General features: G+C 46.7%; 1 protein-coding gene across 5 annotated transcripts in view; it reads right to left on the minus strand.

Moving 5' to 3' along the window:
* GRM7 (glutamate metabotropic receptor 7) overlaps positions 1 to 13,457 on the minus strand; it is a 226,820-nt gene that overhangs the window by 138,990 nt on the left and 74,373 nt on the right. For all 5 annotated transcript variants that reach the window (XM_017827089.1, XM_017827084.1, XM_017827088.1 and 2 more), the window contains exon 2: positions 613 to 829. In XM_017827089.1, the coding sequence (XP_017682578.1) occupies positions 613 to 829 (217 nt within the window). The remainder of the gene's footprint in view (positions 1 to 612; positions 830 to 13,457) is intronic.

The raw sequence follows: 13,457 nt of genomic DNA on the forward strand, positions 1-13,457 counted from the left end.
CTCCTACACTCTGGTGTCTCTGGGGAAAATTTAGAGCTCTTTACCCTGAAGAATAAGTTACAGGGATGGGGGTATGAGCACACAGCACTCACACCTTCAGCACAGGCCCCCTTCTAGGTTCTGTAGCAGAAAACAAAAGCAAACTGCCAAACTGGAGGGAAAGATTAGAATTATCTCAACTGAACTAGCCCAGAGACTGAAAGCAAAGCAACCCCAGCCAGGCAGAGATGTGAGAGCTGAACAAAGTGTGACACAAACGAGTGTCAGGGCACAGGACCCCGAGCTGGGGAGAGGGAAAACTCAGCATTCTCCAATCTCCCTTCTACCCATGGCAACACCACAGGATGCCCTCCAGGGCAACAGCAGGAGCTTGGTAAGGCTCAGGGTTCTCTATTTCCCCCAGAAATGACTGAAAGCCACTGAGGTTTCAAACTCTGAAGCTCCATAAGCAATTCAGGAATGAGAGTATCTAGGAGCCATTGCAGAGCATTGTAAAGAACTGAAGCAACCTTAGAATCAAATGTAAGTTCTAGAAAAATAATATCACATTTGGTACAAAGTAACATTCATCACTTCCACAGCATTGTCTGGAGGGGGACGGGCGTTGCCTACCTGCCTCTCTGGAAATTTGCATGAAGGACTCGACTCCTTTTTCTCCATAATTCCCTTCAGATGCCAAAGTGGATACATAATTCCATCCCAAAGCTTTCACAATGTCCACCATTGCTTGTGCTTGGAAGGAATCTGGAGGAACCACACGTGAGAAGAAATCATAGCGCCTGTCATCACTCAACTCTGGTGCAGTTGAGGCATAACTGATTTGTGGGATCTGTAGAAAAAAATAATTTCTGATAAATATACATATTCAAACACTCACGGCACTTCTTGCAGCAGTCAGCTAAAGCTGGTGGCTCCAGCTGAGCTTTGCCTTCACTGTTTCCATCTCTGTTTCTCCACCAAGTTCCCTTACAAGGTACAAGCCAAAGAAACAATCTTTCCATTGACTTCAAGTTACACAAATAAAGTGGTTAAACAATTGAAGACAACTGTATATGTGCACATCCATAATGTCTTCCTTTCAGGCAATCTAAATCAAACACAGCACACAAACCATTGTAATCACTGTGTCCTTTTGTTGGTGTTCTGGTTTTACCAGCATCAGGTGATTTGGGACCCTGAATGTAACCAAGGTTAAATCTCCACCTGCCATCGCTGGCTGAAAGTCAGGAAGACTCTTCATCAACTTTTGGAGAATGAAGGGTCCTGACTTAAGCAAAAATATGTTTATTTTTTATACTTTCTGATGGAGAACAGTCGTGGAAGTTGCTGAGCATGGGCACCTCTGTCCCACAGCCACAGCCTGGGCACAGTTCAGCTCTGTGCCAACACAGCAGCCATGGCTTTCCTCCTCCCAGCAGAGTGTGACAGTGACTTTTGCAACAGAGAGACCAGAATATTGTTCAGGACTATTTTCTCCTTGATACCAAAGTCCCCGAGCAGTTATTGAGCTGACAGCATGTTAATCCCCAGACCCATTATGCAATTGTTTGAGTAACAGTCTGAGACTGCTCCTTAAATTAAGGAACCTGCCATAACTCTCACTTGAGATGCCACAGAGGGAACAAACAGCTTTGCAATATACACAAACATGATCGTATATAATGATCTGAGCCTTCTGCCTCAGGAAAGGTCAGCACTTCATGCCTCAGCACAAGCGTCTTCTGCATTCTCATATTTTGTCTCTGCAGAGCACTCTACAAGTATTTATTAGCTTTCCTGCCTTCTCAGAAAAATAAACATTGTATTTCCCCAGGATCAGCTCCGCAAAGGGCTCAGCACCTTTGATTCCACAGAGATCAGGAGCACAGGAGAGCAAATTTCCCCAGGATACACATTATATCTGTGCAGTTACGTGGACATTTGCAGCTCCTACAGCAGAGGAAAATCAGCCACTTAAAGCAAAATTGGTGCTGCAGACCCAGCAGAGTGAACAGAGAGAGAACTTTGTATGAAACATTTCACAGTGATTAACTACCCCAACATCTGTTGGTATTCAACCTAAACAAACATGTCAACTTTCACAGAATCATAGAATTCCCTGAGCTGGAAGGGACCCACAAGGACCATCCAGTCCAACCCCTGGTCATGCACAGACACCCCAACAATCCCACCCTGTCCCTGAGAGCGTTGTCCAAACCCTCCTGGAGCTCTGGCAGCCTTGGGGCTGTGCCCACTGCCCTGGGGAGCCTGGTCAGTGCCAACCAGCCTCTGGGGGAAGAATCTTTCCCTGAGATCCAACCTGACCTTGCCCTGTCCCAGCTCCAGCCCTTCCCTGGGTGCTGTCCCTGGTCACCCAGAGCAGAGGTCGGAGCTGCCCCTCGGGAGGAGCCGCAGACCCTGCTGGGCTCTGACCTCAGTCTTGTCTCCAGCTGAACACACCAAGTGCCCTCAGCTGCTCCTTGTGTGGCCCCTCAGACCCTTCCCCACCCCTGTGTCCCTCCTTTGGACACTCTCCAACAGCTTTAGATGTTTCCTTTATTGTGATACCCCAAACTGCCCCCAGGACTGGAGGAGAGGCCGCCCCAGGGCAGAGCAGAGGGACAATCTCCTCCCTGGACCAGTGATGCTGGGCTGGTGCCCCCAGGGCAGGACTGGCCCTCCTGGCTGCCAGGGCACTGCTGGCAGTGAGCAGAGCTGGGGCTGTCACTGCTGGAGATGTGGATGGAGATGTCACTGGGCAGGGCCGTGTCCCTGCTCTGCAGCTGCACAGGAGCTGAGCAGGCTGAAAGCTGGGCTGCCTTGGGTCTGCAGTGCAAGGCAGCAGTTGTCTCCAAAAGCCTTGCCAGATTTATTTTACATCTGGGGCTCGTGGACAGCAAGACTTTAGAGCGCTCCAGTCACAGAAGATTAAAGAAGTTCCAACTGAAGCTGGTGGAGGAGCCCAGAGGGTGCTGACCATGGGGATGGATGGACTCGCTCAGCACTTTGCTCAGGGGCAGCAAAGCTGGGGCAGCTCTGAGAGACACAGAGTGATTACAACAACTGATCAGTCCTGAGGCCCTGGCACAGGATCCCAGAGGAGCTGTGGCTGCTCCACCCCTGGAAGTGTCCAAGGCCAGGTTGGACAGGGCTTGGAGCAACCTGGGCTAGTGGAAGGTGTCCCTGCCCATGGCAGGATGGGCTTTAAGGTCCCTCCAAACCCAAACCAGTCTGGGATTCTGTGATCAGGGTTCTTCATTTTTAATCTACCTGAGGAATGATTTTCAGCTGACACCAACTGCTGTGGGTGCACAGAAAATGCTGGGCACTCCAAAAAAGAGTTAAATTCCTAATTTGTCCATGCCTACGACTGCTGTTGTAAGAAATGACTGGTGACATTTAAGTGGAACATTTGACCTGTTTAACCCACTATTAATTAGACAAGCAACGAGTGCACACCTACAGTCCCCCCCTCACCTGTACTAACAGAGCCAAGTGCTGCTTTTTTCAGTTACAAATAAAAGAAAGAATGAAATATCAATTTTTATCTGCGGCAACTCTTTGTATTCCAACTTGCCAACAACATTTTTTTCAGCTAAAAATCAAAAGGAGCATATTCTGCACTCTTAAAAAAACAAAGCTGCTTCAGAATTGGCTGCATTGCTCATATTCCTTAGGAGACTTTTTGGATTTTAAGCCTTTTTCCACTGTTCATAAATTATGAACTACTTCAGGCTGGAGTATAAAAAGCATATATTGGGGGTTTTACCAACACTTCTGACACAATACATAAAAGGAACATAAAGTTATATGTATGAAGGGTAGAGTTCTCCTCCCATTTCTTTTGAATACAGAGAGAAAAGTCTTTCAATGGATGTGAACTGCAGCCATTAGAGTTGCACTTTGAGTGTCAGAGCATGTTGCAGACACCTGCAAAAGATATTTTCCCTTCCTGCACAGCATCCCAAGTGTCCAAACTGAACACCTGTTTGCATCAGCTAAAATCCATCGTCTCAGCCTTTCTTCTCCTTTTTTAACGTTCACATCCAGTTGGATGTGGACAAACCTCCCCCAGACTCAGCTGGAGCCTTTGTCCTGTGTATTAGGATCCTCCACATTACTGGTGTGTTTTTATTGAGGATGGAAAAACACATCTTCCTGGTCCCTCCAGTCAAACCCCAGGGGCCAGACCCCCTCTCCTCTCTGAGATCTCTTCCCAGGGCTCACACCCATCAAACCAACAGCCAAAAGTCATCCCCCATGGCTGCTCACCAGGGGAGCTCCCAAATCTGCTCCTTCACCTCCTGTCAAAGCTGAAGTGCCCTTGAAAACAAAAATGGATTGACCCAGTTCATCAGGACCCAACCCCAAACTGGCCAATGTCACCATTCCAGGGAGAATAAGAGGAATTTAATGAGGTTGTTTTGTTTTATGTTTTTTTTATTGTTTGCTTGTTTTTTAATTAAATGGATAAATATTTTCTGTCTCTTCACTGAGGTATTTTTCTTTCATTTTTGATAAAATCAATATGCTCTTTGTTACCAATATCTCACATTCAAAACTGGAGTTTAAAGGAGGCAGCTTTTTCTCTCATTACAGGTTTCCTGTTTTCTGTTCTGAAACGTGTCTGAAACCTCCCAAAGCTCTCAGGAACCCCAGCCTGCTTTCCAAATGGCTCCAGCATCTTGGCAGAAGGGCTGTGGTCCATGAAGCCCAGGGGACCCCAATCCCCCCGGCCCTTCCCCAGCCTGTGCTCCTGCTGTCTGTCCTCAGAGCTGCCCCCTTTGCCTCCCCCCTCTCAGGACACAGAGAACTGGAGCTCTCTGAGGAACTCCTGGGTTTGGCAGAGGAGGGAGCAGATCTCTGCTGTGGGAAGAAGGTTTTCCTGAAGTCTCTGGGTTTTCAGGACTATGGCAAACATCCCACTCAGGAGTTTTCCATGTGCTTTGCCTGGCTGATGTTCTGCTTACAGTGGGGGTGAGTGATTAATGCTGGGAACATTGCTTTAGTCAGTGATTAATTAATGTTAATTTATTTTTAATATTAAACATTATTCTTCATTTATTTCATTTTCTTCTGCTAATGAAGAGCTGTCTCTGGATCCCACTTGATGTCCTGCTTGAAAAGCAGGTCCTGCTTGTGAGCAGTTGACCCAAGAGCCAGGGCAGAAACGCACCAAGGACCAACTCATCTCTCTGATGGGCTCCTAAATCACTCCTTCCAGCATCAAACATCTCCCAGCAACAGTTTTGGAACAGGGTATTTCAGAGCAGAACCCAACTGAAATACAAACTTGCTGTTCCAATTTTTCATTTCAAGCTCATGTTGTGTGATCTCATCCTGTATCATCCTCCTCCTGCTCCCCCTGCTCAGCTGACCCCTCTTTCCAAACAAAACAAGACCTGGTGAGTTCCTCGTTGACAGCCAAGTGTCTCAGCTGGGAATACCCAAGAGCCCCAGGGCCAGAGGACAAACCAACTCTCCCTGGAGCTCCAAGAGCTGCCAGAAGCCCTGGGTTTGCTGCCCACCCACCCCACCCCTGCCAGCACTGCTGCAGAGTCACTGCCATGGCCAAGGACCCCACAAAGCACCAAACCAGCAAATAATTATTGCTACTGTGCCACTTCAAATGGGATTGAGTTCGGCTCCATCTCCTCAGTAACTCATTAAGAAGTTAATAAAATGGAGCACCTGAACCCCCCTCACCAAGGACAGCAGCCAGAGAACTCGAGGAGAGGCAATTTCCCCGAGGGCCTGGGCAATTAAGATAATGCAGGAGAGCACCTATTGAGATATTAATGAGCTCCCACCAGGGCACTATTAAGTTCACAGTTTGCTGCATTTTTACTTTCCATTTCCTATTAAGTTTTATGGATATGGTTTCCTGACAACAGGAAAACCCCCCTGGTCTGACAGAGCCTCTGGAGCCCACGGGGCTGGGCAGGGCAGGGTCAGGCCACCCAAACTGCAAACCCTGGACACAACCCAGCTCTGCCAAAGGGAGATTCCTGGAGCTCTGCCCTTGGCTGCACAACTCCAGGGAGTGACCTGATGGATGAGTGACAGCCTTGAGTCTGTTTGGGGCTTGGGTTTGTCACATCAGGATTTAACCAGCAGTTGGTGAAGCTACTCTTTGTTCCCCATCCATGTCCCAGACTGCAGGACAAAGAGCTCCAGCCTCCTGCAAACTGCAGAGATGTGGGTTCATTGCCTCAAGCTCAGCTACCTGAAGTTTTTAACTGGCCGTTTTCTCTGGACAAAACCCCTCCACACTCCTTTCATTTGCACTTGGCCTTCTGAAGAAGAAGAAAATCTGGCAGGAAGTTCTAGAAATCCAGATATCCAGAGGAAGGTGTCCCTGCCCATGGCAGGGGGTGGAACCAGGTGATCTTTAAGATCCCTTCCAACCCAAACCGTGCTGGGATTCTATGAAAACTTTACTCAAGATGCAGAATCAGAGCAGAGTATGGCTAAAAGCTTGCAGAGTCAGCAGAATAAATCTTCCTGCTGATTCCCACTAGGCTGGAACTCGAGTTCCCACCGCTCCTCAGGACTGACCTCCCTGGGCTGGTGGGATGGCCCTGGGTCTCACTGCCCTGCAGCACTCACAGCACGTGGCAGCTGCCAGACATGGGGGGTATGGAACCAAAATCACCTCTGCCTTTGGTTCCCCTCCCTTCCAGCCCTTCCAAAAAGCAAACCCTGACAAATCAGTGTCAATCAAGAATCAACTGGTGTCAAATCAAGGTGTCAGTCAAAGAGCATGTGCTCTTTTTCTGCCCTGAAAGGTGCAGATGAAAACAAATATTACTACAATTCTTGCTTTAGGGCTCTTAAAAGACGTGGGAACAGTATTCCCAACACTTAGGCAATGATGAGAACAAATCCTTCCGAAGCACTTTGATAATCCCTCCTTATTATGTCTCAGGGTGACATTTGACACACAGTGCACTTCACATTGGTTTTGATACTGTTGACAATGACAAAATGAGGCAAAACAGCAAAGAAAGTTTTCATGTAAACCAATTGGAAAGGCGATAGAAAGTATCTTTGTACAGCACTAGAAGGTGTCTGGAGATGGCAAACCTCGTGCTAAGTGCAAAACTTACACCACGAGAGCAAATTCTGAGCAGTGAACAAAACCAGCCCGGCCAGAGAAGGGCATTTGCAAACCATTAATCTATTTACAGTTCACCTCAGTTTCTCTGTTTGCCAATTATTAAAGCCACCAGTGTTCAAACACAGCCCTGTTTGCTCCCATCCCCACCTCTCCTGCGTTACCCCACTGTGAATTCCTAATAATGTATTAGAGACCAGCACAATCACCCAGGACTGGCTGGATATTTCATAAGGTACAGAAATACAAACATGAACAACAGCAAACACAATTGAGAAACTGAGCCTGGAGCAGACAAAGTGCATTCGATAAAACAGAAATATCTTCAAGAGCAACATCAAGAAAATAAACCCCATAAATGATTCACGTACATGAATCTTGCCTGTATTTCTGTTGGCTCATTCCACCACACCTCCCCGAGCTGGGTGACTCCATCTCACATTCCTTGCCCAGTATTAGGACTTCAGCCAACAGGGGAAGGTCTGTTAATGTGACAACCAAAGTGCTCAGCACCTGCTGAACCCACAGCAGAGCTCCCAAGCCTCCTGTAAGCTCTAGTTTCCGAGGGAGTTTTCACATGGGATGCCACAATTCCATACTCACGAAGAACTATGGATGTTCTTGACAAACCATCAACACAGATTGGGCCAGGTCAGTGCCTGTGGATCCCTCAGGATCAGGGGATTGAAGGGCCACAGTGGCAGGAGAATGAAGGAGTGCCAGGAAGGGCCGTGGGCTGCCAGGACACGGGAACTGCAGGAGCCAGGGGGCTGCTTAATGAGGCCTTGCAAATCAGACCTTTGTAGAATTCCCAGCTCCTCATTCCCACTGTTATAATGGATGGAATCCATTACTGAAACAAACACCTCCAATGTTACTGCGGTTTTCTCAAACAAGTGGCCTCTTAATTGGAGACATTTTTTTTAAAATTAATGTCAAACCTGGAAAGAGCACATGAAAGAGCCCATTTCCAGGCACATAAATCAGTGTTCATCCCCACCAAAACTGTCATAGAACTAAATGGAAAGACATCCTGAATGATACTGGCAAGCTGGGAGTATTTTCCTTATCTACAAGGTCTCTACTGCTTCCTTTTCTAGAATGAGAAAGTACTGCAGAAAAATAATTGTAGCAATTAAGGAAACAATAATTACAGCAATTAGTACTGTCCACACAGCTCTGGGGGGAGCACTTTATCAGCTCAGAGAGAAAACAGGAAGAAAAAATCATAAACATGCAGTAAAATGAGAGGTGTCCATAAATATGAACTGTCCCTGTGTTTCATCTCAGTGACCTGAGCCTGGAACAAGGTCTGCTTGTGACAGTGATGAGTTTATGGCATAGCTTGGGTTGTTATACATGAAAAATGGGAGGTGATCTCACCACTTTTAAGTGCTAAAAGATCCTTGGACAGATGACTTGAAACCAGCACCCACAAACTTAATAAAAATTAGTCACAGCACAAAAAAAAGGATCTTATCCCCTTGTAAAGCTGTAAATAATACTGTCCTTCTAATAAACAAGGACACAACACCTGTTTTCATATTGTGGGTTAACAATTGGCCATTTATAGTTTATTAGGAATAAACTCTTTACTGGAATGCTTCACTTTCCATCCCTGGAAGCGTTCCAGGCCAGGTTGGACAGGGCTTGGAGTAGCCTGGGATAGTGGGAGTGGCCCTGTCCATGGCAGGGGGTGGCACCGGATGACCCAAACCAGTCTGGGATCCTGTGATTCTTTCCCAGTGGCAAAAAGCCTCCTCTACAATCAGGCTCCTCAATGAACTGATTCCAAACCTTTCTAACGCTCAAATATAACTCAGTGAAGGCTTTGGACCGAGCTGTGCCAGCAGCTCCCCTGGCACTGCCAGCACAGAAACAGGAGCCTTTGGGGAGGCAGAGCAGGGCTGCAGCCCCACTGCCAGTGCAGCACACTGTCTCACAAACAGGTGAGGCCCGGGTGGAATTGAGCTGCTCTCCCACTCCATGACCTTCAGAGAATTCCTTAAATAAACCCCTCTGGCCCTGCTGCAGCTCGGACACAAAAGCTTCACACAAATCAAAGCCTCCTCCTTTAAGAGACAAAAATATGTCCCTCTGTGCAGCAAAAGACGTCGTGTTCTTTCCCGTCCCCTCGCTGTTGTGTTCCAGCACACCCACAGCAACAGCAAAAATAGGTTCCTCTTGTTTGCAGGTATTATTTGTGTTTGCAGGACCAACCCTCATCAGCTGAATTGCTGATTTCGCTGGTAAATTGTCGCACCTCGGGACTTTTGTTTAAAAGTAGTCCTTGAAAAAGATGACCAGAAATCAGCATTTGAATTTATTCTGCAATGGAAGAAGATTTTTAGATATGCACTTGTCTGATTTGTTTGTGCAAATTCCTCTTTGGGAATAAAGCTGTGTTTATGTAATCATGAAGAAGATCCTTTCCAAGTGATCACTTCTCAGAAGTAAAATTAACTTGTATTTATATTACTCACATTTTAATTTCCCTGGGTTTATCTATATTTTGAGTCAATAATATTAAAGTCAAAATCTAATTTATAATTTTTAATTACTATTTCTAGGCACTTGACATGCAAAGATCCTTCTCTTTATGTTGAGGGAAGGCTGCCTGGAAGCCACCAGATCCCTCCCAGTACCATGGACAGGGGATGGTGACGCCAGGGGTGAGGGCTGGGGACTCCAACACCCCCCCATCCCTTTGCACAGGGCAGAGATTCCTCTGCTCACCCCTGCTCAGGCAGCAAGAGGCCAGACTCCTTCTCCAAGCAGGACGGGTCCATCCTCCCTGGCACACGGACAGAAGCCCAGATTTTCCCTGGGTGACACAACAAACCCATCCAGGCACAGGAACCTCTCACAGCTCCCATCCCCAAACAGGAATATTTATCCACTGCACCACAGGGATCATCGGTACTGAAGGCAAAGGCACATTACAACGATGAAACTTCCACAGTTCATATTTTCAAGTGAAATATTAACCTGTTAAGAGTTTTAGCTTGCCCATAAACCAGGATAAAGCTGCCCTGGTTTGCAGGTCCTGTGGCTGAGCTCTGACCAGCACAGCACATTGGACTGTTCCACACTAACCAGAATATTCCTCCCAGGGCACATCAGTTAGAACATCAGTGATGATGGCCCATCCATTGCAAGGCAAGAATGCACAGCTCTTCATATTTTAACTCCAGCCCTGCTAGATGAGAGCCTGAGAGTGACATTAAACTAATGGATGGGGCTTTGCTGGAGGCAGTTTGAAATCTTAACAAAGCTTCAAAGGATCTGCTCTATTAGGAGCTGACACTTCAAGGCAATTTTGAGCTGAACCCACGTAAGGTGATGGGAGCACAGGGACCCCACAGCCCTTCTAATGGCCACGTTTTTGTAATCAGATGGCACAACAAAGCTGCTTATGCAGCAATACTTGTTCAGCCTCATGCTGGGATTCAAATTCAGCCCACAAATAACACACATGGATATTCTGTCCCACTTTGCTCCCCTGGCACACCCTAATGTCTAAGGCATAATTGCAAAGATATTGTATGAAAGAGAGGCAATGAACAAGTTCAGTAGAGACATCCTGTGTTCTCTGAGTGTCTGCTAAGCCCAGATCTACCTTTGGGGTTGTTCACTTCTACCACAGCCTAAGGAGGCACAAGAGATACAACCAACAGATAAAACAGGCAACAGCATTTCAACAGGAGGAAACCAAGGTCTGTCCATTAAATGCTACAGCCCTGTCCTTGACACGACAAGGGGAATGGCTTTAAGCTGAAAGATGGTGGATTTATGTGGAATATTGGGAAGGAATTGTTCCCTGTGAGGGTGGGGAGGCCCTGGCACAGGTTGCCCTGAGAAGCTGTGGCTGCCCCATCCCTGGAAGTGTCCAAGGCCAGGTTGGATGGGGCTTGGAGCAACCTGGGATAGGGGAAGGTGTCCCTGCCCATGACCAGGTTTAAGATCCCTTCCAACCCAACCCAAACCAGCCTAGGATTCTATAACAATTCTCTCCACACAGAAGCAGAGGGAGACAGTGTGTGAGCACACTGTCAAGATCTTCTAGATGCCAAAAATTATTCCCATTCCTGTGGCACTCAGATTTCCACCAGGCAGGACATTCTCACAAGGGTCATTTCAACCATTCAAAGTGCTGAGCAGAGAACCAGAGCCCATTCGTGCTCTCTGCTCAGTTCTGGGACACAACAGATTTGTTTTCATCTCCTTCCACGTGTACCATTCCCATCCCCTGCCTGCATTCCCAGAACCTGAGAGGCCAGAGCAGTGATGGATGGACACCAAGCACAAACACAAACATGTTTGCAGTGATTGGAGCTCCCACATCCAAATATGGACTCACCAGTTCTAATTCTTTTGAAAATAAATCAGAACCAGAAGATAAACAGAGTGAAGCAGCTTTTATGTTTTATTTATGTGTACACACTGCTCCATTCATCCCAAACACATAATTGAACCTTACATTGTCTATGCATATTTTAAAAGGTTTTTAATCTGCAAGTATAAATCTCATTGATTTTGAAAGTAGCCCGATAAAGACAACACCAGTAACGACTCATTCAGCAGACAGGCTGCAAGACAGAGGAGCTCAGTAGCACAGCACAGTTTTCTGAAAGTAAGACACAAACACAGACACACAAACCCACCCCGGCAGGAACAAATTGCAGAGTGGTATGAGGGGAAACAATCAGCCCTCAGAGCTGAGTTATCAGGCTGAATGAAAGCTCTCGAGCTCGGGTTGGAGCAGATCTCATAATTGCATTTCTAGGGGAGCATCCGTGTTTATGCTGTGGAAAATGAGGCTGTGATTTGAATATTTATTCCTAAATTTTCGATATAGCCAAGTGTCTGATAGTCAGGGGGAGTCAAGCTTGTGACCTTGCCTTTGCAGAGTAACACACCCAAAAATTGGTGGAGCACATTTGTCTATACAAGTGGTTATTTCTAATTTCACTGTACAGGTAAACTCTGGGCGAGTAGCTGAATACCATAAGGAGCAAACCTGAGTTCCTGTGGATGACTCTCACTGATCAAATATTGCAAAAGTAAGAGTCTGTTCTCATTAACACTCATTAACACTCTCCAAGTGTTCATATTAAGGGAGAGTCTTGCAGGGTGTGACCTCCTCCAGCTGCCCTCCCTGGATCCCCTACAAACACCCTGAGAGGATCAGCTGCAGTAAAATGGTCTTTAAATAGGGTTTCTGGAACTCACATCTTTCCTTATTTCCTTCCATGTAATACTGGAACTATTTCTGAAATTAAACGTTTGTCAAAAATCACACAAAAACCTGTGGGTTTGACCTGCTCCCACACTGTGCCTGACTGAAAGTCCTGTTGGAGCTCCAGCTGTCTTGGCTTGGATTGGCACCTTATCAAAAGGTGGAGGCAAGAGAAAAACTGTGGATTAAAAAGAACATCAATCAGGATGAGACTCAATGCACAGAGCTGATTATCCCATGTACAGGTGAGTCCTCCTTGCTGTTCTAAACTGATTCCAACAAGGGCCAGAGACAAGGGATGGACTAAATGAACTCAAGGATAAAATCTAAATTATCCATTCTTTCTTTTCCTTTTCTTTTTTTTTTTTTTTTTTTTTGTTTTCACTAGCACAAATGATCTTCTTTTGCATTATGAAATCCAGAAGATCATTTCAGAGCATTTAAATTTTGGTGGCAGCCAGTACATACAGCACAGAGCTCTTTCCTACAGCAAGGGAACAATACTGTGTGTGGGGAAGAGCACAGCTGTGTGTTTTTATCTCATAGCCCTTACAAACAGTGTGGACAACAGAGAATTCCTATCTGGTATTTTAGCAAAGATATAAATATATTCTCAGTGTCACATAAATGGAGATTTTGCTCCAGGTAAGAACAGCCCTTGCAGGACCTATTTTCAGGTGTTCATTAGTGCTGAAGAGACAGCCCAGGACACTGGAGTTTGCCTCTGGAACCAAATCCCTGACAACCTGTTTGTGGCTCTGTATTCCAAGTTATCACCTCTGCTGCAGCAATGGCAACTCTACCAGAGACAGGTCTGGCTGTTAAAGCCACAGCAGGAGAAATGTCGTGACCCAAAGTTCACTACAAACATCTGACATGCACCTTCCCAGTGAGGGGCAGCCAACACATGGCCCTGCCCAGGCACTGCCTGCTCCCAACACTTCTCCCTGCTGTGAGTCCTCACGTTCCCACACCGCCAGACTGGCCCCTGCACCTCTGCTCCCTCTGCTCTGCACCCGAGGCATCACTGGCCTGTCTGCTGGGGGTGAGCACGGTGCTGGAGTCAGAGGGAGTCGCAGGATCACACAATTGCTTGGGTTGGAAAAGCCCTCTGAGATCATC

The sequence above is a fragment of the Lepidothrix coronata genome, unplaced genomic scaffold (assembly GCF_001604755.1).
Source record: "Lepidothrix coronata isolate B3197 unplaced genomic scaffold, Lepidothrix_coronata-1.0 Scaffold134, whole genome shotgun sequence".
NCBI classification, from domain to species: domain Eukaryota; kingdom Metazoa; phylum Chordata; class Aves; order Passeriformes; family Pipridae; genus Lepidothrix; species Lepidothrix coronata.